The 25,137-nt window shown below is 40.2% G+C and overlaps 1 protein-coding gene across 2 annotated transcripts in view; it reads left to right on the forward strand.

Moving 5' to 3' along the window:
• hmcn1 (hemicentin 1) overlaps positions 1-25,137 on the forward strand; it is a 112,421-nt gene that overhangs the window by 52,715 nt on the left and 34,569 nt on the right. For both annotated transcript variants that reach the window (XM_088598237.1, XM_088598238.1), the window contains exons 19-44: positions 147-291; positions 1,557-1,669; positions 4,359-4,518; positions 5,096-5,276; positions 6,267-6,394; positions 10,308-10,580; positions 11,508-11,603; positions 11,996-12,190; positions 12,451-12,581; positions 13,380-13,527; positions 14,238-14,364; positions 14,708-14,862; positions 14,948-15,226; positions 15,520-15,801; positions 16,283-16,391; positions 16,967-17,136; positions 17,645-17,799; positions 18,261-18,384; positions 18,946-19,047; positions 19,481-19,657; positions 19,930-20,081; positions 20,176-20,299; positions 20,754-20,929; positions 21,433-21,529; positions 23,917-24,039; positions 24,752-24,913. In XM_088598237.1, the coding sequence (XP_088454363.1) occupies positions 147-291; positions 1,557-1,669; positions 4,359-4,518; positions 5,096-5,276; positions 6,267-6,394; positions 10,308-10,580; positions 11,508-11,603; positions 11,996-12,190; positions 12,451-12,581; positions 13,380-13,527; positions 14,238-14,364; positions 14,708-14,862; positions 14,948-15,226; positions 15,520-15,801; positions 16,283-16,391; positions 16,967-17,136; positions 17,645-17,799; positions 18,261-18,384; positions 18,946-19,047; positions 19,481-19,657; positions 19,930-20,081; positions 20,176-20,299; positions 20,754-20,929; positions 21,433-21,529; positions 23,917-24,039; positions 24,752-24,913 (4,084 nt within the window). The remainder of the gene's footprint in view (positions 1-146; positions 292-1,556; positions 1,670-4,358; positions 4,519-5,095; positions 5,277-6,266; positions 6,395-10,307; positions 10,581-11,507; positions 11,604-11,995; positions 12,191-12,450; positions 12,582-13,379; positions 13,528-14,237; positions 14,365-14,707; positions 14,863-14,947; positions 15,227-15,519; positions 15,802-16,282; positions 16,392-16,966; positions 17,137-17,644; positions 17,800-18,260; positions 18,385-18,945; positions 19,048-19,480; positions 19,658-19,929; positions 20,082-20,175; positions 20,300-20,753; positions 20,930-21,432; positions 21,530-23,916; positions 24,040-24,751; positions 24,914-25,137) is intronic.

Below are 25,137 nucleotides of genomic sequence, written 5' to 3' on the forward strand. Positions count from 1 at the left end.
ATGTCCCTGAATTTTAAAATGAAAGCTTTAGACATTAGAACAACCGCATCTCATTTATTTGTTTGCAAAAGTGGCTAATCTCTGGTCCATTTTAAAACGATGGTCGCCTCAGTTTTCTTTGAATTGTCCCCCCTTTTCTTCCCCAGCTCAATCCGACACCTTATATTACAATCCGCCGAGATGGAAGTCTTCATATTGAACATGTTCGCCTGCAGGATGGGGGAGAATATACCTGCATAGCCAGAAATGTGGCTGGCACCAGCAACCACACCACCACTGTCAACATCTTTGGTACGCCTGATTAGCTCCTAAGTGTCACTGTTTCTTCCACTTCCATGAACAGGGGAGAATATACCAGTCTGCCATTGACAATGTGTCTGATTTATTGGGGTTTAACACTGCCATTCTATAAACCATGAGTGAGCCTCCTTCTGCTTTGCTTATCTCGTGTGTCTGTGCCTTCGACTTGGGTAATTTTACTTTTGTTTGTCCAAGCCTTCCAGTTTCCTTTTATTTTTCTACCACTCATCAGCAGGATGTTCCTACAGTACATAACAGTGCTGTTCTGGAGGCTTTTGAGACTATCCAAGCTCATTACGAACTGAATCATTGCACAAAAGCAAGCAAAACACGGTTGTGGACATCTTGCATAATTCTCATATTTGTGTGCATAGTATAAATCCAATTATGGCATCCATAATCAGTAATAAGGTTGCTGAAGCAACAAAATTGCATTTGTGTTTGAAAAATGATTCTTAAAACAGCAGAGTAAGAACTCTAATTGCATTTTACTTCTAAGGGAAATTCGCAATTCTTCTCCCAGTTTCCACCTCTGATGTTTTCTGCAGATCGCTCTGTACTTATTAGTAAAACAGAAATAGTGACTGACAGTGAGGGGGGGAAAAAAAGGTTGAAGAGATGAGGGAATATCTTGCAGTGTAGTTCCATGTGCTCTCTCATTTGTTTAAGAGCGACATTTAAACATTCTGAATGGGTGTTTAGATTGACAGGGTAACGTTTTCACATGAAACCACTTTGCCCTGGCTAATGTGAATTGCAGCAGATTAATGTAACATTTCCTTGTTTTGGAAAATCTTTAGACTTTTACCACACACAGACCTGATGCAAAGATAAATAGAATCTTGAAACTGTTCTGCAGATACCTCCTAATGACATTTCCTCCTTACAGAGATGTAAGTAGTCCGATCCTTGTGGATCTAGCTTACATGGCTTTCTTTCCAGGAGAGCCAATATTCCAGAGTGGATAAAGCCTGAGAAAATGATCAAAAAAGATGAACAAAAATATTGAATGGATGTTTTGGAAAGCTTTTCTCCAGTGCAAAGTTTATTAAACTTTTTCAGTCTTCATGCAGAAACTAGGTGAAGGTGCAAGTTTAATTGGAAAACATTCACTTGTACAACTGCATTGTACTGTATATCTGCTGATTCGTCTGCAATATCTTTGGGGACAGTTTTGTGTTTTGATGAAAATCAATCCTTGGATATCAGGGGTGCAGCTTGGCATCATGTCACTAGCCTATTGTCTGTATTTCTAGTTATCCCAACCATTCAGCATGGACCGCAGGTATTCAGCACCATTGAAGGAGTCCAGATAACACTCCCATGCAGAGCAAGTGGAGTGCCAAGGCCCGACATTACCTGGTCAAAGGTAAATTTAAATTATGTGATTATTATATTTAAAACATTTTCTCTTTTGAAGTCTTTTTTCATCCTTCATCACATAACAAATATAAATCTAAAGGTATATATCAAATAAATTTGTATGAAATATTTTAAATTTTATTATCTAGATCCAGATGTTCCCATGACAAAATGTCTCTCATGTCTGCAGGAATAAAAGGGAGAGTACTGTAGTTTCTGATGAGGAGGTATTTGTATTAGTATTGGTGATACTTCCTCTGAATGTAAGGATAAATGCACAGACAGACAATCTTCTGGATGAAGTATGTGTTAAACCTTAGATCAAACACAGACCAGGTCATCAGGGACTTCATTCAAGCCAAAGTGATATGTCATGGAGGAAAGCCCTCACAGTTAATAAAACACAAAAGCCATAAAAGCTCTTGGACATGATGTTGAACTTCTTTCACTGAGTTTTTCAGAAAGGTTATAATTACCTGGCCATGCCCGGTAATACAGTTACTAATATACAGAAATGAATGACTAGTTAAGGTCTTCTTTTATAGAAAACAAAATATTAGTTAAATACATACCTTTTAGGATTGGAATACTTGGATGACATTTTCATACACTTGTATGATTAATGGCCCTGGGCCTTCTGGTGTAACTGATAGTATTAGGAGTTATGAAATAATATCTATTGAATGGGAAATTTGGCCATTCAATTCAAAAAAAGTTTTGCATTACATTCTAAGACAATGCCTTAGTTTGACCTATTTTGGGAAGACTCCGAATATTCTTTTTTTTAGTAGTGCTCCATGTAAAACTCATTTCCAGACTTTTACTTTCCCACATTTAGGCACATACTGTATGTCAAAGCGCACAGTTATTGTTCCACTGTGACACCAGTGTCTTATGCAGCTTTATCTAATTTTCATCTCCTAAAGTGCATCCTGTTTGAACAATGGTAGAAGACAGGTTCAGTAATAAAGAGAACACACTGCAGTAAATCCACTTGGAGCAGTAAGAATGTTTTTTTCTACTTAAGCATGCAGGTTTGTTTCTGCGGCTGGTACAAATTTGCACTATTAAGCTCAATGAGACATTTGAGGCAAATGAAACTCTAGACTTTTAAGTTCAGCACCAGCTGTTGAATTGGTATGGTTCTGTTGCCTTCCTTTTTCAGTATAAAAGCCTCATTCCATATGAAATCCTGCGTTGAAAGTTACGATGTATCTCACTCTGCACTGGAGAAGCAAACCAGCATTAGGAACACAAAGAATTAACTGGCTTCCCAGAAAACTCAAATAAACCCTATTTTCGTTTGTTGTTTAAATCATCTGGATCTTTTTAATACCATCTTAACATAAAATGATGAATATTTTTGCTGTTTATTTAACTTGCAGTTTTACATCCGTTATGCTTTTATCAAGCTGCTAACTTCAAGTTAAATAAGATATATGTCTTTGGAGCAAGAAAACGTGTTAGTATGAGTGACAAAACTTATTTAAAAAAGAACAATTGCGTTTGTTGAAAGTTGTTTGCGTGAATGTGATTTTATAACATCTAAAAATCTGTGTCACTTTTTAGTTACTCAGTCGTTTTAGCAATGTCAATAAATGCCCCTATGTTCAGAGAACAGCAGCTTGCTTCTATATAGTAAATGTTGAATGTAAACCACATTGACCTCTATCAATCTGACAGTATAACTCTGAGATATGGAAGAGCAAGTAACACAACTGTTTTTCACATCTCACTGGTGCAGTTTTTAATTTGAAACTAATGCTTTTTTCACTCGGCTGCTTAGTTTACTTGTAACATAACATGTGGGAAGCTAATTTGAGGATGAGGAGTCAGCCAGAGTTAAGAGAACTCAGTAATGTATGGGAACAAGAAGAAAGTCCAGAAATGACCAAACTGATAATCTTTCATATACAGTACATGAACCAAGTTGTAGATTTGAAGCCTTCATAGAATAGATCCAAGAAACAAACGTACATACAGTATGTTACTTCTTTACTTTAGACAATGCTATTATTTATCAGCACGTTGGTATAAACAGTAGAATATTAAGGGTCATCCACTTCTGAACCATAGTATGTTTTATTAACTTCTTTAGCAGTAACCATAGGGTGGGACTCCCATTCAAGAATTTCCCATTTTCAAATAATACAACTACATCAAGTCTAAGAAAATATCGCCTGATATTACTAAAAAAATTGTCTTGCTTAGAAAACACATCTTATTTTGATTAGTTAAAACTGTTTAAGTATTCCAAAACAAACCAAGCAATGGATTGTGTTCAGTATGAGACATATTAAGAGACATATTATCTAGTCTTGGGATTTTGGCATACTAATACTGTAAAGCACTGACACAATACTGCTGTGTACTATGTGTAATACTATAACTGTGCTCTTAATTTTCTCTTGATGTTGTCAGTTATATTGCCATACACCACACTACTTAATCCAGGGAAAATAACCTCCAAAGCACATCTGGATACTCACCACTGAGAAGTTTTTTGCTGAGCAGTAAAACGTCTTGGGTGGAACTCAGTGCATCAGATGGAAGACGCTGCTGTTTATCCAAAGTAGAAGCAGCCACAGAAGCAGGATACATGAGAACATAATGAAACAGAGGAGAACCGACAATGCTTTAAAGTACTGTTTCAGCCTCTCTCCTGTACTAATGACTGTTTCTGTTCTGTTTTGAAGAGGGGGGCACTGATCGACCTCAGTGGCAGTGCCTTTTCTCTGGCCCCGGATGGCAGTCTGCACATTGCCTCGCCCACAGGGGAAGAGTCGGGCGAATTTGTGTGCACAGCGACTAACGCTGCAGGCTACAGTTCCAGAAAAGTACAGCTCACTGTGTATGGTAAGGGAATATTTTCTACCAGTCTCCTACAGATGGACACGCCACCTCACACAAAAAGCAGTCATTTCGGTCCAACTTGGCTTAATCAGCACCTGTGCTCATTCAGAGCACTTGCTTGAACCATTAAGTCCAGATGTGGGTAGTTTGAATCTGGTCATTAGCTGACTGTGATTATGGTTCTCTAAGCTGTAGTGCCCAATTGACAGCCTGCCTGAAAAGTCCCTGTGAGTTGGCAGTTTGATCATTGAGAGCTGCATCCCTCCTCCAATCAGTGCTAACTGTGATGAGGGCACCTACAGTACTGGGGGGTGGGTAGGGGTAAAAGCAAGAGAAAATGCATTTAAAGCAGCAGAAAGTGACTCCTTCCTTTCTCTTGTGCTGATAGAAAGATCACAGCAAGAGGTCAAGAATCTTGACAACGGTTTTTAAAAGGGAGAGTTTAAACACGATTAATATTTTTTTCCCTAAAGTATTCTGAAGGGCGGCCTGCTATTAATGTTCTTTTAACGTGTTCTTGAAAACTTTTTTCCATGCCGATCTTTTTAATGTGTAAGGCTTGCCATGTCTGTTTATCCAGTGAAGCCCAGGGTGTCTGTCCCTGGTGGGAGGCAGGAAGGTGAGGCTGAGGGAGATGGATTACTGGAGATTTCAGTGACAGCAGGAGAAGGTGTGATTCTACCGTGTGAGGTCCAGAGCGTCCCTCCACCCATAATCACCTGGGCAAAGGACCGACAGCTCATCTCCCCTTTCTCCCCTAGGCAAGTTCATATTGTAACAAAATACCATTTCTTGCATGTTGCTATTAAGACATAAATGGAAAGTTATACTTTTTGTCTAAATCTTCATGGCTTATATGGTATTAACTCAGCAGATTGAAGATACTCATCAGAATGCCATAAGCACTACTCTGTACTACAGTGAAAGTATCATGCATTGCAGCTTTATTGTACAACTCTTGCCATATCATGCACAAGGGTTTTCATTGTACTGCAGAAAAATTAACCATTGTGTGAAACCAAACATTTTTTCTCACTGTCCTTGGCTCCAGGTATTTTCCAGTTTGTCTCTAAAAAGTACTGATATTGGATTTATTCATCAGATTGTGTCCATATGTTTGGGAGGGATGTTAAACTGACATCAGAATTCATACAGCTTTCCAGGATTTATTTTAGCTGCCAGTGAAATAAGCAGTAGTTGCTGTTCATTTGGCAGATATGCAAGCGAATAGGTGTGGCTGAGACTAGCATTGTCTGGAGGCTTGAGACATTGATGTAATAGGTAATTGCTAAACCTTTCAAACTTGCAGTAAACTTACTGTGCAGTACAATGTGCTGAGGATGATCAGTCGGCCAACAGAGGCATTGTGCCATACAGTAATTTGTCAGAACACTATCCATTGTATGGTGTTTTACGATGTTGGGTGTTGTAGAATAGTCTTCAGCATTTCACAGGGCACGCATGCTCATAGCAGAAGTTCATTTCTCTCAGTTGAAACTTGTAAAACCCATTTGGGAAAAACTCATATGGTTGCATTTTTAGAAATGTGTAGTTCAACTTGTAAACCTTACATTTTACTTTTGGTTAAAGATATGTTTGTTGCTTGCCAGGAAGCAGAAAACAACTGCTCTAACTCAAATGGTCAAAAGTAAAACATTATCCTTTCAAGTACTGTTCCTTCTCGAATTCGAAATAAATTGTAATTCAAGACAAATGCTATGTAAGTCTTGTGCGTGTGCTTTAACTTACAGGCACACCCAGCTGAGCTCTGGGTCCATGAAGATTATTGAGACCCGGGTGTCGGACACTGGGATGTATCTGTGTGTCGCTACAAATATAGCGGGCAACGTCACTCAGGCAGTGAAACTCAGTGTCAACGGTGAGGATGATCATTTCTGCAATTTTTGATTTTTCTAACTTTTTAAATTTAATTCCTAATAAAAACTAATACATGTTATTCCTTGAAGTATATTTCCCATTCAAATGAGTGAAAGGTTGCGTTATTTCTTTGAAGAAAGTTTGAACCCTAACCCTAACCTGCCCAAATCCTTAGATAAGGTTAGGGTGAGGATTCCTCACGTAGAGAATGTTTGATGGTATGGCAGATATGAAATTTAGGAAATGGCATATTTCAGTGTTCACATTTTTTTTTCTTACATAAATGGCATTGCCCTAAAAGGGAATGATGTCCTTAATTCCCCCAAAAGCAAAGGCCAATGTATCAACAATGGTAAAATTCTGTTTTTTGATAAGTATTCTGTTATTGGACATTTAATGTTGAATAGTGTTCTCAATGAGCATGGTTTAAGGCTTAACCAGGGTAAAAGGCAGGGTAAAACCCAATAACGTTTGGCTGTATGTGTTAATATGCCAGTGCATTCAATGTCAAATGCAAAAATGTGAAAAGTATAATCACTTCCTTTCAAACATTTGCTCTTAGGGCAATTTAGACAACATACCCTTTTAGGGCAATGTAGTGTATAGAGCCATAAACTGTATGTGAAGATAACATTGAAATATCACCTTTCCTAAATTTCATATCAGCACTAAAACACAGCCGTAACATCAGAAATTGTGTATGATTTGTAGGAATCCTAACCCTAACCCTAGCTAAGGGTTTGGGTAGGTTAGGGTTCAGACTTTCTTCAAAGAATTAATGCAACCTTCCTCTCATTTGAGAGGAACATATACTTCCCTGCATTAAATTATTAGTCTGAAATTGGTCTCCTCCAGTGTGGTTCCAGTATGGGACATTTCTCCCTTGGATTTGCTACAAGACAAATGGCTCAGAAGTGGGAAGGTCGAAGGATTCTGATCCAAGACTTCACTCTCAACTGTGTAGAGTCTTGAGCCAAGGTTTGATAAAGCACGCAAATTGCTATTCCAAATTCCAAACGAAAAATAATTGGAAAATATTGAGTTCAATTATTCTTAAAAGTGTTTCGGAAGGTCCATTCATTTCCAACACAATGTCTATGCAGATACTCTGCGGGAAAGGATTATCTTCATAGTTCTTTTAGCCAGCAAACTGCAAATAATAAAAAGCAAAAGCTATGCCCCCTGGTCTGCCAAAACAAAAAGTGGATTACCACATCAAATTAAGTTAAAATCGCTTCGTCAGATCTTTTATTTCATTCTGGGTTTAGTGTTTAAGAGTTTCCATTTGATTTCAATAAGATACTGCACAGTGTATTACTTTTAGTTAACCATTATAAACCTATAAAATTATTTTCTTTTATGCTAATACAGAGTGGGAAAGAAAGGCAAGTATGAGCTAATCTCATTCACTTGGGTGGCCTCATGTGGAAGATTGCTGTGTGTGATGGCAGCAGATCAGGAAGGAAGGAATGGACCATGTTCTCTAATTTTAGAATCAAGCCTGCATATATTATTTCAGATTTTAGCCCTTAGCCCTTAACTGAAGCATTAAGACTGACCTACTTTTAAATGGCTTTAGGAAAACCTAAGGTAGAGTAGAATCTCTTGGTCCCAGCTTTTCGCCAATCTTTAGAACTCATTTTTCAGTAGGACTTTTTCTCTCACCTTAGTCACTTGTTGAACTTCACTTGCCTGAGTGCTTTTCTGTCTCGGCGAAAGGTAATGTTTAAACTGGATCTTTTTTCTGGTTTCTGTTATAATTAGACTGCTACTTAATTTGTGATATTGCATAAAGCTTCTTTTACTGCAGTTTCTAAGAGTTCACTGGGGCTGCACTACAGAACACAGAACTGAATGTCTGTGGATGTCACAGAATCTCAGAACGTGATCTTTAGACACTGACATCAAATCACTATCAAATTCTAGGATTCCTGATTTCACTCCCTTCTGAAGCATTAAAGTTCACATGTACTGTATCTCATACTACTACTGTACATATGAACTGTTTACTGGGCTATTTTCGTGCTAGATCACTGATATCCAGCATCCTTTGTACCATCTTATAACATCTAACATTAACCTGTTGTTTAATTTGCAACACTGAGAATTCAGGAATGTGGCTTATTTTCAATTCAATGAGGTATTCTTGAGGTCAAAACATTGAACCAGTATATTTGGGTTTTAAGGAATTCATACCTGGAAAACCTTCTCATATGTCTTCTGTAGTCTTCTGCGATAGGATCATTTTTAAATGATTTCTGTATGAGTGTTTATTTATCACAAAGGTCTTTGTGTTATGCAGAATATTGCTACCATATTTTATCACTTATGAATAAAGAAATAATAGATATTTCTTTCTAACAATGCTTTTTGAATTTTAACTAGTTGTGATAGCATTTGGTGAGACCATTGGTGAAAACCTAACTACTGTACAGTATGTGAATGGGAGAAAAGAAACACTGCAAATGTTACCTGTTAATGTCTTTTCAGCTTGTGTCACTGGACTCTAAACGAGCTTCCAAACTGTATCTGCTCATAAAACTCAAACAGAATTTTTCCTGTTATAGCAGTTTGACTCAATTAGTTCAATATGGAAAATCTAACCATACATGTTCCAGAAGTACAGTGGTAATTTCCTGGATAGCTATTCATAAAACATAAAACTATTAGGGGGGAAGGATGTTTTAATTCAGGTTTCAACAGTTTTTAAGTTTGCTTGAGTGTATTTTGAGGATACCAGCAAATAATTTAGCCTTTTTGCAAAACTGTACAAATATTTGAAAAAAATGCAGTTGGTATCATGCAATAAGAAAGGTGAATGACCAGTAGATTAAATTCCAAAAGTCTCCATTTTACTGATTTCTTTACAAGACTTTACAATAGCATTTATGCTTTTTTCAAAAGTGGAATCTGAATAGTCACTGCATCTGGTACAACACTGCAACAGCATTGCTCAGAACATCTATGAGCACCTATAAATATGAATTTAAAATAAGCCAACAGGGAAAACATTTTACCTTTCTAAAGTAAAGGAATAATAAAAAACATATACTTGGTCCTCTTTTATTTTTGTTTGAAAGACCTGGATGGAAGTGAAATTCTTTTCGGAACCAAACATCAGCAATGCCAAGTCCTTCTTAGCCTTGCTTTCTTCACACGATGATTGACGGAGTTAATGCTGCTGGTCCATAGCTCCAGGGTCCTAGGTGTGATTCTGGCTTTGGCCTCCTGTCCGTGTGGAGTTTGCTTGTTGTCTCCATTTTCTTTTGAGCTGTCGTAAGGTGCTCCAGTTTCCTCCCGGCTCCTGGAGACAGGCATCTTAAGTTTTATGAGCTACAGTAGCTACGTTAAATGGTTCCTTTCGGGCACGGTTTTCTTCCTAGTTTGCGTACAAGGATATAACATTTACAAATGTGAAAAAGCCTTGTTGCTTATTTTTGGAATTGCCTATATTCAAGTCTGGAGATTCCCAATTCCTCAGCTGCTCTTCAGCCAACAAGTCCACATTTGTGTTCTTAACTTATTTTATTCAGTACAATGTATACACATTGTACAGCTGTGCATTTTACTGAAGCAATCTGAGTGCAGTACTTTGCTCATGGGTAAAACAGAGGCCCCCCCACCCAGGATGTGAACCCTCAATATGTTAGATAGAAGTGCAGAGCCCTAGTTGCTTTTTTCAAATCGTCAACGTTCTCGGCCACAGACAGCTGCTTCACCCTTCGCCCCGGCCTTAAGACTTGATCAGCATGGCGTAGCTACGTATGTAACATTATTGTCATGTGACTACAATTGAAACAAATAAGCATAAAGGGCCAGAGGGGCCTCCTCTCACTTACAGTCAGTCTGATGCTGGCAAAGGGAAAGTGGTTTGAAAACTAATTGGTTGCTTTTTTTCCTTTTGAATAATCCAGTGCCTCCACGTATCCAGGCTGGTCCACGGGTCATGAAAGTACAAGTGGGCCACACAATTGACATCCCATGCATTGCCCAAGGGTTGCCCAAACCTCTGATCAGATGGCTTAAGGATGGCAATGCCCTGCAGCTAGAAGGGACCCAGTACAGCAGCTCTCCAGAGGGGACTCTCACAATCAGTGGGGTCAGCCTGGTAAACGATGGGATCTACACCTGTGTTGCCAGCAGTGTGGCCGGACAGGATGAAGCAGAAATCCAGCTAGAGGTCCAAGGTTGGCAACTCACGTGCTTCACACTTAACTCCTTGGTCATTTTTAACGCTACAAAAAAACAAACAGATTGGGGTTCTTCTCTTTAAAAATTTAAAGTATTCTTACCAGAAACATTCAGTTGCACAAAAATGGGCGAAATTAATATTAATAAGCTTTAAGAAATCTCCCTGTAACTTGTTTTTGGATTCTTACAGTCCAATATCCAATATCAAACCAATATCTAGAAGATAACTTAGAACAAGGAAGACCTTTGGATTTCTATAGAACATCTCCCGTTCAAGATGTAGTTCAATCAATGATATGATCAATCATAGTTAGATTTCTGCCATGCATTTAGTCTCAAATGACCGCAAAATAACTGATATATAGGAGGAACGTCCATTGCCTTTCAACACTAAAACACATTCCACAACTGCAGTAGGTCATGTGAAGCAGAAATCAAGCAGATCAAGTGGAAAAATGATTAGTTGCTTCACTAGTTGAAATAGGGGAGGGGTGTTTGGTATGGTGGATTGTGCAAATCCCGAGTGAACTTTAACTGGGACATTAGGGTTAAAATCTTTCCTTTATGAGGGTCATGGAATCCAGTAACTAAGTAGTTAGGTTGAACTTCCTTCAATATAGTGTTCCCAGCTGCCATAATGCACCACCGTTTTCCAAATTCCACTCCAGAGGGAAGTGTGCCATCTACTGCTCCTCTTACAAAACGTAGCATAGAAGCTTGATAGCCCTTGAGGCTTCCATTTCATTAATGACCAGGCCTGACCTTACTTAGGTCCTGAGATCTGCAAAGGTGGCAACACTTCCTATATAAATTATAAGAAGTGTTGCCACATGAACGTTTCCTTGTGATAAATTCAAGGTCATTATGAGTCTGGTAAAAGCAGGCTACCTAATGTGGATTGTATGACTGTTTTCCTCCTTTAGTTCCACCAGTTGTTGAAGATCTAGAACCTCCATACAACACTCCTTTCCAGGAGAGGGTGGCCAACCAGCGCATTGCCTTCCCCTGCCCTGCTAAAGGTAAGATCTGGACAACGTTATTCCAGATTTCCTTTCTGTTTAATCACATTAATTCTACATTACACCCATTCACTGTTAAAGAAGAGAAACAATATTAAATGAAACATCCTGCAGAACCTGGAACACATCTCACAGGGAGTATGGTGTACAAGAGGTTTTAATCACAGTGACCCAGTTTCTTTTGCTAATTTATGCATTGTCATTTTCTCATGTTTTCAGAGTTGCTTTAAAGGGCAATTTGTAATTGTTCAGGTCCTTTGTGGAATGCATGCCATTTTCTTTCTAAAATGTGTATAGTCTGAACAGGGTTAAACCGGAATAAACCCATTCAAGCCTCTGAGATATTTAAATGTTTTTTTCCCGCTGATTGACATTTCTGCTGGTGATATCAGGTACTCCAAAACCTGTTATCAAGTGGCTTCGGAATGGACATGAGCTGAGGGGCACTGAGCCAGGTGTGTCCATTCTGGAGGATGGGACTCTCCTTATCCTGGCCTCTTTATCCCCACTGGACAACGGGGAGTACACCTGTGTGGCTGTTAATGATGCTGGCACCACCGAGAGAAAGTACCAGCTGAAAGTGCATGGTGAGCTCACTTCCTATCAAAGCAAATGATCAAATGGAACAAAAAAGTGTTATGGTATTTATTGCAAAAGGTAATTTATGGACTGTCCAATGTTTCATGTGTTTAAAAAAAAAGGTCTTTTGTAACAAATTTGTCACCTCCTTGTGCCTTTGATCAGGACTTGATCCAGTATTTTAACATAGTCCGTGACTGAATCTGGAACTGTAAGGAAATTAAATTTGGAGACTGCAGTTCAGAGTTTGTTCCATTTGTCTGTGTAGTCCCTCCAGATGTCCGCGACAATGACAAGCCTGCCAATGTGTCAGTTCTGGCAAACCAGCCCATGACCTTGTTCTGTGATGTATCAGGAACACCCACTCCAGTCATCACCTGGTTCAAGGATGGAGATCCTGTGCGTGTGGAGTTCGTGATGAGTAGAAAGTTCTTACTTCTATGAACTGAAATGCTATAATATCTTTCCGTAGCACCTTAGATTTCGTGAATCTGATCTCTCACAGCATTCACTATGAACCAATCTAAAAAATGCATCAAAAGTCTTTTCACTGCCCAGTACATTACAAGCCAAAAAGATTGCATGGGATCTCACAGTGTATGATGTATCTCCTGTTATGGTGACATCTACAAACTGAGTTATTAACAGCATTCAAATGCCCAGTGTGGAGACAAGTTTAGTATAAGGGTTTGATGGCTGGGCAGCACAGTGGCGCAGTGGATAATATTGCTGGCTTACAGCACTGAGGCCCCTGGCTTAATTCCAGACCTGGAGTGCTAACTGCATGGAGTTTTTTATGCTCTCCCCATGTTCGCATGAGTTTCCATTGAGTGCTCTGGTTTCCTTCCACAGTCCAGAGGTATGCTGGTAATTTAATTGGCTTCTGGGAAAATTGGCCCTAGTGTGAGTGTGTACGTCTGTGTTTGTGTTTGTCTGCCCTGCGGTGGAATGGTGTCCTGACCAGAGTGTGCCTTGTCCCCATCACCTGCCACGTTAGGCTCCAGCTTCATTGCGACCCCAAATTGGATGAGGTGGTTAGAAAATAGATGGATGGTTTGATGTTTGCTTGGGCTCTTGCGAGCTCCGAGTTGGACCTTTCTCTCAGATTGTTCTATACTTTTCTGCTTATTGGGATTTTCTTTTTCTTTGCCTGCATGACTGTGTTTTCCTGAGACTGACTGCTGGTTTCTGCTGCAGGTTGTGCCCAGCAGTTCCATTCAGATTCTCCAGGAGGGGAAAACACTACGGCTTCTGAAAGCAGCCACTACAGACGCTGGGAGATACAGCTGCAAAGCCGTCAATATTGCCGGCAGCACAGAGAAAGACTTTAACCTGGATGTTCTTGGTGAGTCCTCTGTGGAAAGGACAAGTCTCAAGCTTAGACTTACTTTAGGCGTTACATTTTGTAATTAGTCATTACAAAAGTAACAGAAAATACACTCCATTTGAAAAAGCAGAGTAATTTGGATTACCACATTACGAAATTATTATTTTGAAGAAGGCTCCACAGCCAAAACGTTGTCTTTTCAGCCCAGAATAAACCTTTACTTGTTTTTAATTTGGATTATTTTTTAAAATTAATGTAGAATCCCCAATTACTTTGTGTACACAACTGTCCAGTTTGGAGTTGTGCTTTTACCATGTTTTGGTGCACGGCTGTGAACTCTACAACTTCACGTGGAGGAAACTGCAGCAGGCAGACTTCTTGGACCTGCTCACCTTTCATGTTCAGGTTCAGTACTGACTGGAGGAGATGCATGTCTCTCACCAACAGCACCAGAAGCCTGCAGTTGGCTGCAGGGTCACTGGGGAAGACTAGGGAGTCCTGGACAACCCTTTCTTCAGTGGTACTTAGCCAGTCATGTACAGGCACTCTGGTCACATGGCCCAGAATCAAACCTGTCACACCCGAATCAGAGCTTAACCTGCGCCCCAGTGAGGGACTTTACCAAATGAGCCATTCTGGAGCCACTGATCTGAAATATTGAATGTTTCTCCTGCTGTTTATTGTTTTTTGTGATGCTCTGTATTGAGAATGGACTATTTTCTTCCCAGTTCCTCCCAGTATAACTGGTGCCAGCTCTCCCCGTGACATCTCGGTAATACTCAACCATGAGATCAGTCTGGAGTGCAAAGTCAAGGGAGTGCCTTTCCCCACCATTCAGTGGTACAAGGAAAACAAGTGAGTGCTGTGTCCTGCATATAGCCAAATTCAGTGCATATGCATCTTTTTTACAAGGCTTTTCCAGAATAAAAGAAGGCTTCAGCAGACATCCGGCAGTTCCAATGATTTGGTTTCAGATGTAAATCTAGATTGAGCTAAGGTGGTTCACTTAATATCAAACTTAAATTTTGTTCCAAATATCTTTTAGGGAGTGGGTGGCTCAAGGAGGATTAAAAAAAATATATAGATATATACATTTTTAGCACTATCTTCTTAATGGTTATGAGCTCTGTCACTGTGAGTTTAGTGGTCTGCTGTTAGCAGTGAGCTAAGAATTTTAAAACATTAACTTTGTCTCCAGACCACTGTTCTTGGGTGACCCCAACATTGAGGTTGTGAACAGAGGCCAGGTTCTGAAGATCAGAAGTGCACGTCTGGGTGACCAGGCCCGCTACCAATGCAGTGCGGTCAACACTGCCGGCAAACAGACCAAGGACTTCAATCTGAATGTGTATGGTAAGTAAAGTTTTCACCTGGAAGTTCAGTATTTACGTCCTTCAGCCGTTTCTGATTCTCCTTTGTCGTGCATTCGTTTCCCTAGTTCCCCCAAGCATTAAAGGAGGAAACGTCACCACCGAAATGTCGGCTCTCCTCAATTCCTCCGTCACTCTGGAGTGTGAGGCCCGTGGGGTCCCCCTGCCGGCAATCACTTGGTACAAAAACGGGCGTCCCCTCACTTCCAGCCGTAGGACTGCCTATGTGGACAGGGGCCAGTTTCTGAAGATCTCCCAGGTGCAGGTGTCGGATGCCGGTCAATACACCTGCCATGTCACTAGCATTGCTGGGAGCGCAAAGAAATCATACGAGCTGGACATTTACGGTGAGTCTCTAATCCATTCTTCAGCTCTGAACCTGAAATTGCTCTCTATGTTAAAAAATTCGACAAGCTGCTCAAAAGAATACATGTATAGCCCTTCATTTTACTAAACTATACATTGAAAATACTATCCTGCACCAAAGGGGAGTAATGCTTTTAGTGGACTAGCTTGTTTTTGTTTCTAACTGTAGAACATTGCACAACCAATTTTGTACTGCTCCATTATAGTTCTTACTACCTGCTGTTTTATAGGGAACAGGGACATTGAGTAATGCGTGTTTGCTATTCTTCCTCAGTTCCCCCCACTATAGAGGGGGTCCTGGACACCCCAACTGAAAGGAAGGTTATGGTTAGTAAATCTCTGACTCTGGATTGCAAAGTTGGGGGACACCCACCCCCTGCTCTAACCTGGCTGAAGGATGGGGTCCCCATCAAGAGCAGTGACAATGTGAGGATACTTCAGAAGGGGAAGAAGATGGAGATTCTGAATGCTACAGTGTCCGACTCAGGGAGATATGTGTGTATTGCCACCAGTGTTGCTGGGGAAAAGGAAATTAAGTATGACATCAGTGTTTTAGGTATGCTGTTTCATTTTATTCTCTTGAACTCCAAAAAATCCTTTTATGGAAGCTTACGGGTTGTTTTCAAACGTGTAAAACAAAAGGTTGTGAAGCCGATGGCAGCTTCTTTTAAGCACAAAAGAATTACACTGCTACTAAAATGTAAAAAATAATATCTTCATGTATACAACATACTGTATCTAAGCTGTTCAATCAATCGTCTGCCTCACAATTCTGTCTTTCATGTTAGCTTACTGGTAAAATTAAGGGTGCCAGTAGGTTCTTAGAAATCTAAAGATAATATCCACTTAATTGTCCTTCTGTGTAAAGACTTTTAGGCCTAGTACGTATAAGCTAAGTTTAATGGTTTTAATATTTCAGCATTGCTTGGTTTAAACATCTTGCTTTTTGACAGTTGATTGTAAACTACTGTTTGACACCAACTGTATTTGACTAAGTCAGCCTGAAAACATTGCAGTCATTCCTCCTCTGGTTTTAGTGCCTCCATCAATGGGAGGGGAAGATGAAACCACAGACACCACTGTGGTGGTCAACAGCCCACTGGAACTGGACTGTCCAGTCACTGGGACACCGACTCCACAGATCACGTGAGCTGCCTTCATAATCCTCTCACTTCCTGTTATACTGTACTTCCTGTTATCTTGTCATACTTTCAGAGAGAATAAAACAAAAAAAGTCTGTCTGACAGCGCACAGCACAGAAAATGGATTTTAATGAGTGCAATGGAGTTGAATTTAACCTATGGACTTCGAGATGGTTTGGCTACCAATACTACTTACTTGTTGAATCTGCATGCAGATTCCATTGGAACATTTCTGCGATGAAATGTCTGCTGCACATGCTGTACTTACTAGCTCGTTCATCACATTACATTAGTCATTATGGTGACTAGTGAGCAGGAAGGGGCGTCGTCATGCCTTAATTCTCAGTACAGTACTTTCAGAAAGTTAACAATTTTGTGCTTAATCTGGAAATTGTAAAATTTTGAAATACCATCAATTAATTTATTTTGCTTCCAAGATTTAATAACCAGTCTGAGCAATTGGGACTGCGCTTCCCCTTTCATTGAACAACTTTTAATATTTTCTGTATATAAACAGCTGTCAATATGTCCTCCCTTTATTTGTAAGATGCCAAGGCCTGAATTCATTTCTTCCTTTAGGTGGTTAAAGAATGGCCAGCCAGTTGTTCAAGGAAATGGGGTGAAGATCATGTCGGGTGGGCAGAAGTTGGTGATCTCTCGTGCCCAGGTCTCAGATACTGGGCGCTATCAGTGCGTTGCGACCAATGAGGCTGGAGACAAGGAGAAGGATTTTGATGTAGCTGTTCATGGTAAATATCAGTAGCATGTTGTTACTGTAATGTTTTTTTTTATATATATATACAGAAAGCTTTCTTAAAAAGCAGGTCACACTCAATGAAATGATTCCTGTAAATACTGATTATACATTAAAGAGTTTTGGAGTAATACAGTCCTGAAAAAAACACTTGTTTTTTCCAATTGTTACTTCATTAATGGTATTTCTACATTTGTTTCACACTGGCAATGCTATCCGACTGAAGGGACTGAATTCAGGTACTGTAAATAATCATCTGTTCCGTTCACACCAAATTATGTGTTGTCTATCATTTTAGTTGCTTCTTGCATTTTTTTGTTCAGGGAAGTTCTCTCTGACAGGCCACCGTTGTGAGTTCATTGCACTAAAAACACATACGTAGTTATACCACTGTACGTCAATGTACTTCCATTTTTACAGCCTAATGTTTTCAAACAAGCTTTTTGAAGTGCTTAGGGAATTTCTGTATTTTAACATTTCTTTTTCTTGGGCATTTGCCCTAGTTCCTCCAGCAATTCGTTCTGCAGGACCTTCTGAGCGCTCTGTTATAGTTCACAAGCCCATCACTCTGCAGTGTGTGGCCAACGGCATTCCTAACCCAAGCATCACATGGCTGAAGGATGGACGTCCTGTCAACACAGCAAGAGGAAACATAAAGGTAGCAAGGGCTGAAGCTGCAAACGCTGCAGAGACTAAAAGTTAAAAATCGGTTTATTTGGATCAGATTTGAATTCCTTAAGCTTGGAAAAATAAGCCACCCTTTAAAACGTTTTACTGATTGATTTAATAAGATGTGACCAACCTTTTGCACCCCAAATTAAATGAACAGATGGTGCAGAAGTTACACTGTAACCTCTTCAGTTCTCTTTCAGCTTTTGAGCAATTAGTTCTGCACATCACTTTATACAGTATACAATTTCTTATCCATTCTACTTTAGTTGTTTGTTTCTCTGCCTCCCTCTCCAATATCACATTTTTCCCACTTTGTGAATTGATTCCTGTTTTCATTCATAGAAATCGATGAGAATATTTTTATTTTTTCCTCTTTGTTTGGCCTCTCGTCACAGCCAGGAATCTGTGGCAGTACTGTGCTCATGTTGCGTCTGCTTGTGTCTGCAGCTGGAGTCAGCCGGCAGAGTCCTGCAGATAGTGAAGGCTTTGTTAGAAGATGCAGGAAGATACACCTGTGTTGCCACAAATGCTGCTGGGGAGGCACAGCACCACATACGCCTTAGTGTACATGGTATGAACTATTCCTTCACAGCCACACTTTTGAACCTCATGAAACAAGAACTTGAGAACAATCGGTACAGTAATTGTTGTTCTCTAATGATTGTGACACCCCGAAGTGGATATCTTAAACAAACAGCCAAAAGGTGAAGAGAAACTGGTCGTTTGTTTGCAGTGTAAAGGAAATACGCCAGCACTGCAATGCAAAAGTTTAAGCTCCTTATGAGCTTCTCACTAGACTTTTTCATTCTAGTAGCTGGGTAAACTTATCTACTCCAAACACTGTTTTGTTCTCTGGAACTTTCAACACTCACAAAGTTCTGAGTTTTCACTCAGTCGTTTGGATGCTTCTATCACGCCCTCTCTCTGGCCAGGTGACTGAGGATGGCAGGTCATTCCCCACTGCCTTCTGGGAGACACAGTTCAGACAAGAATCTCCACCTTGCCTGCACCTACCGCCCTCTCCCACTAAGACATTAAAAGTCATTAAATCTTTGGTGAAAGTGTTTGACCTTACAGAATAAAATACAATTGAGGACTTTTAATTGAGTGCCTTTTTTCTTCATCTCCTCAGAACCTCCCAGTGTAGAGAATGAAGGAGAGACTCTGAATGATACTGTCATCATTAACAATCCCATCCAACTGGAGTGTAAGGCATCTGGAAACCCTCTCCCCGGTAATTTGCTTCTGTTTTTTGTTTTTTAATTTTAAAAATGGATGTCATTTTTCAAACAGACCTATTGAAAGTTTGCTCTATTTACTTTGCACAGTTAGGTTATCAAGTAGATCTCTTTCAGAATGAAGATGGTCACAATCGGTTGATTTTCTACAGCAGTCACATAAACATCATAGATTTGTAGATATAGTACAAGAGGATTTTTGTTTTCTAGGAGGAAAATTAAATGCATTGTGTAAAAAAAATGTTCAGATTCCAAAGGAGAATAAAAAACCAAATGTCCTTTAATGAAAAAGAAAAATGTTCATCTGTACCTGCCCGCAACCTCTTTTGGTTCTCTAATTTTGACTCAGCTATGTAGTCACACCTGCCTCTAAAAGACATGATTTGCCATAGGGCTAAGGGTTTTAATTTGGGCTATTTTGATTGTCAGCTATCACCTGGTACAAGGATGGCCAGCCCCTCTCAGGTGCTGCTGGAGTGACAATATTGAACCGTGGTGAGATTTTGCAGATTGACAACGCCCAGGTCTCAGATATGGGGCTCTATAAATGCGCTGCCATCAGTGTAGCTGGGACCGCAGAGCTCTTCTATAGACTGCTGGTGTACGGTGAGTAAAGAAACGGAGACGGTCATTTGCTTTCATCTCGTGTTTGGAATCACATGTGTTTCTCAAGACAGCTTAAATGTACAGTACTGTGTTAAAAACTTTTCCAACAACAGTCAATGAAAAGTTCAAATGAAGATTGCTTCTGCTTGTATATGCATGTGTTTTAAAAAATTGTTGATGGAAACCTATGCTATGATGCTATGATGACCTGCCAGCCATTTAGAAGACTCATTTACAGTGACACTGTCTGATGCTTGTCTATGTCCATGCAGTTCCCCCCTCCATTTCTGGCAGCAGTGACGTGGTCACAGTGGTGGTGAACAGTCCTGTGAGGCTGGAGTGTGAGGCCAGAGGCATCCCAGCGCCCAGTCTGACCTGGCTAAAAAACGGCAGTCCTGTTGCCAGTTTCTCTGACGGAGTTCAAGTAAGAAAGCAGCTTTCTCAGCTCCGTTCCCCGGCTGGTTTCGTTTGTCTTCAGCGGGAGGCTGAGTTTTGTTTTCGTGCACCTCTTTCCACAGGTGCTGTCAGGAGGGCGCTCACTGGCCATTTCAAGTGCTCAGGTCAGCGACGCTGGGAGGTACACCTGTGTGGCCGTGAATGCAGCTGGAGAGGAGCAGAGAGAGATTGATCTGCAAGTCTACGGTGAGGACACCTGCATAAAAAAGGACATCAGCACTGAGGCTTTTGTTTTGTGTCTAATTCTGATGGACATAGAAAAGATAGCTGTTAATCAAATGTTAAGAAGGTTAACTGTGTCATTTTATATGTTATTAATTAACATATTTATATATATATATTCATACTGTATAATGCATTGCCCAGTGCGTGGTTTGGTCAACATTTTGAGAAACTGAAACAATTCATGCCTTTAAAGAGAGCAAAGGGACAGTGCCCTCAGAAACAAAGTCCCCAGTGAAGTCAGAGTTGTAGTGCTTTTGAGCAGTGTTTCACCCTGATTGCATTCACTGAGGGATACAGCAACAAGGCTTGTTTATAGATAGGTAATTTAATGCTACAGAACACAACTTAGTATCCAGGCTTGTGAACCTGTTGTCATGTGAAGGACTACAAAGCCTATGATTTGCTTTCATGGCAGTGCCACCAAACATCATGGGAGAGGAGCTGAACACATCCTTCCTCCTGGGCCAGTCGGCCGTGCTGCAGTGCCATAGCAATGCTATACCTCCACCGACCCTTGTCTGGTACAAGGATGGCAGACCGCTTTTCAAGAAGCCTGGTCTCAGTGTGTCAGAAGATGGAAGTACCCTGAAGGTAAAACGTGATTAAACCTGTGTCACGTCTCCTCTGGGAGGGTGTATTATAAAGGCAGCAAATCTGCAGTCTTTTTGAAGTATCTTTCTCCCGTGTGGTGCTAATGTTACAAACCGTGAAATTTGACATAATGAGCAGACGTGCTGCCTGTCTCTAAAACATATTTCATTTTACAGTAAAAAGTCCATCTTTGCTGTTGCTACTGGTTCGAAAAAAAGAAAACTCTTACTTCCAGTTTTGATACACTGAAGTTTCAAGTCGCACAGCTTGATTCAATGGAACAGTTTTCTTTTCAGTAGCTTTCAGTATTGATATTGTATTGTCCAGTATTATAGAACTTAGAGCCTCTGCACAATGAACAAATGCCGTTAACAAATCTGAAAAGCATCTTAATGGAGGTCATTGTGTTTAAGCCATTTCTCAGTCCAGCATTTCGGCAAGGTGGACCTGCCCTTACTAACTAATCAATTCAGCTTTAATTTGTTTTTTGTTTCATATTTTAGATTGATCGTGTTCAAGTACAAGATACGGGCAGATATACTTGTGAAGCCACAAATATTGCTGGTAAAACAGAGAAGAACTATAACCTAAATGTCTTGGGTAGGTTTTTATCATTTCATTGTTGTTTATATCCTGTCAAAGACCAAACCCCAACAAAGAATTGACAATGTCTGCAAACGGTTTCACACTCCTGAAGAAAAAAAAAATCTAAATTTATAGAAAAAACAACAATTTACCATGATTTTTTTAAAAAATATATTTTTACAAATTGTAAACATGTTCTTTTAACTTAAGGACTTTAATGTTTTTCTTTAATGTTCAAATATGTCTTCAGACAACAGATTATTTCTCAGTGAGCAAGAAGAAAGTTTCCATTTAACTGACTTGGGTCTCTCTGGTGTAGCATGTGTACTCTAACCTTAATCTACCTGTAAGCAGAATAATATTATTTTTTTATGGCAATACCACAAGACGTGCTTCAGTAAGCAACTAGAATTGAGACATTGACCTGAAACACACAGACCCTTTACTGGATGCAGATGTTCTTAGAGGGGGTGGACGATGAAGTTCCCCAGCATCTGCAGTGCATCGTCTGAATGATGTCACCCCATTGCTGTGTCATAGCCATTTTGTGAGATCATTTCAGTCGGTTTTAGAGCAGTAATGGTTGAGTGTTCATTTTCTAATCATTACTGGGGGGTTTCATTGGCAGGGATTCTTAGATATTACTCAGTGAGGTCATGCTGTCTCCAGTTTTATACCTATCTGCTGGAACTAATTAGGAAACAGCAGATCAGTAGTTTATTTTGATTGTATATTTCTTAAAACTCTCCAGTGTGTGCATTACTTGAATGAAAAAACTCAAGCATAGGGAACATACAGGCGAATTGAATATAACATGCTGTAATTGGTGTTACTATATTGCTTCATGGTTATTACATCCTGTATCTTGATCAACTATAGTTAAAATACATTTTTTAAAATACCTGAGTTATAATAATAATAATTAATTCCTTACACGTATACAGTGCTTTCTGGACACTCCACTCAAAGCACTGTACAGGCACTGGGGACTCTCCCCCCCACCTGGATGATGTGATGGCAGCCAAAGTGCACCAGTAGGCTCACCACACACCAGCTATCAATGGGGAGGACAGCAGACCAATAATTCTAATTCATAGATGGGGATCAATAGGAGTCCATGATTGAGAAACGCCAATCAGAAATTTGGCCATGACAATAGGGTTACACCCCTACTCTTTTCAGAAACGCCTTGGGATTTTTAAGGACCATGGAGAGTCAGGACCTTGGTTTTATGTCTCATCTTGAACGATGGCGCCTTTTTGTCCCCATCACTATGCTGGGAGCATTAGGAGCCACACAGACCACAGGGTGAGCGCCCCCTACTGGTCCCCTAATACCTCTTCCAGCAGCAGCATTAGCTTTCCCATGAGGTCTCCCTTCCAGCTACTGACCAGGCTCACACCTGCTGAGCTCCAGTTGGACGCCATTTGTGAGTTGCAGGGTGATATAGTGCCAGCACAAGTAAATCTGCTGTAGTTATCTACAAGAGTCCAGATGTCAGGAGGGATGGCAAACATGGCAGTCTCCTGTATACATCAGGAGTAGCAGGATAAGGTTCATTTTTCTCTTCAAACAGAGATCTGTCTTGAGGGATTGCTGCTACCAGTATCTAATTTCACTCTTCCTCTGCTGTTCAACCCAGCTCCTTGTCTGTCCATCAGCAGCTCATTCATTATTCTCCCTGACTGTTCCCGAAGCCCAGCCCCTCGGTTCAGGTGTTTGGCAAGCCCAGTCAATGCAAGTCAAGCAAGAATTAATGGTCTTTCACTGGGGGTAGCTGGGGGTGGGTTTTTGCTCTCAGAGACAGAGAGAGAGAAAAAGCGCTTTCTCTAGCACTTTGAAGGGAAAATCAGTGAGATTTTAAAAGTGCTTTTTTGTGGCTTTGAAGCATGTGGACTATTTTATGCTGGAGACTTTTACAGGCGTGGTGATGCCACAAATCTGCACTCTCACTGTGCGTGTGGAAAAATGGAACGATTGCAAACATATTTCTAGCTAAAACTATAAAATATACATTTGGACATGTGCTATCGGACTGGTCTTTCTGTCAGCGTGCTGTGACTGTTTTAGAATGGTTCCAAGCTGTTCCTATTCTTGAGCTGTGTTTATATTGGCATTCTGCAGTCTTGGGATTCACTGAATGGAAAACGATAGGACTGACGTCTAAATGCAAGGTCCTGTTGGCTTTGTATCAGTAGAGCGTTGTGACTCTCCCCATTGTTTTTTTTGGATCTTGAGGTGAAAAAGAAATTAGGATACTTGCAATAATATAAAAAAACAAGCCTTAATTTCAGGTAAGTATTGTTTTCCTCTTTCATGCCCATACAAGCTGTGTGCTTATAAAATAAGAATCTGTAGAATGAATAAATATGAGCAAAGCTTCTGTTCTCTTCTGTTCTCAGTGCCTCCCAGTATCCGAGGCTCTGACGAAGCGTCCCCACTCACTGTGATTGAAGGAAGCCTCATCACTTTAGTTTGTGAGTCCAGTGGTATCCCACCACCCAACCTCACCTGGACAAAGAATGGTAAGTAATACAGCACAGACAGCACCATTAAACCCATGCAAACAACTCACACAGAGGCAACAAATCTTCCTGCGTTAACTGTGATGGGTGCACATTTATTGTACGGCTGCAGATGCATGTTTTGGACAAACAGGCACAGAAAAGACAAAGAAACTCAATTCACGGTATGGAATTCAAGCAAGAGCGTATCCTTTATACTCTCTCACTCTCCCCTATATTACTATTTTATCCGAAAGTCTATGGTCCTGACATTATGTGACACTGCACAATCAAGAAAGAGCAAACTAAAACATTAATAGGAAATGTACAGTATGAATGATTCACTAACTAGATGCCAGATCTCAAATTCTGGGCATCAAGGCCCTCACATGTAGAATTTGTACTTTAGTTGGTTTGTTTATAGCATCTGAATCATATGACCTGTGTGAACCAGCCTTTTAAATTCCACCTTGATGTGGACACAAAATCTGATGAAAGCACCAAAGATTGTAGAGGCAGAGTTTCTAGAAAATATATCTCAAATAGGTGGTAGTTAACCAACCATCAAAAGCTTAATAAAAGTATTTGAAAGAACTGGGAGTGGTAAGGTTTTTTCAGATTACTGTGAAGGGCATGGAGGTACCTGTTCTTTTTTAAACATCATTTATAATGAGCCTTTCCTGCTGTATTAGCCACTCACTGACGGGCTTTCCATGGCTGTGACTGTGTACAGGTGAAGCCTTAAATGTGGACCCACGAGGCCGAGTACGAGTGCTGTCCGGAGGCAGGCAGCTCCAGATCTCCAGTGTTAACAAGTCCGACACTGCCTCTTACTCCTGTTTGGCATCGAGCGTGGCAGGGAAGGCCATGAAGGAATACACTGTGCAAGTTTACGGTACTGAAGACCACTATGTATATAGAGATATGTAATGCAGGATACTGGAAAAAAGGAGGTTTCTTCCTTGCAGTTCCAGATCAATTGACTCAATTAAATTAATATGCAGAAAGGAAAGAATATTTATTTGTTCTGATCCATAACATATTTAATGTGAAATATACTACTGTACATTGTGGTATTTTTGAGGTCTTGGGGGAATATTTGCTTTTCCCTGTTAGCTT

Source organism: Lepisosteus platostomus, chromosome 11 (assembly GCF_059453375.1).
Source record: "Lepisosteus platostomus isolate fLepPlt1 chromosome 11, fLepPlt1.hap1, whole genome shotgun sequence".
NCBI classification, from domain to species: domain Eukaryota; kingdom Metazoa; phylum Chordata; class Actinopteri; order Semionotiformes; family Lepisosteidae; genus Lepisosteus; species Lepisosteus platostomus.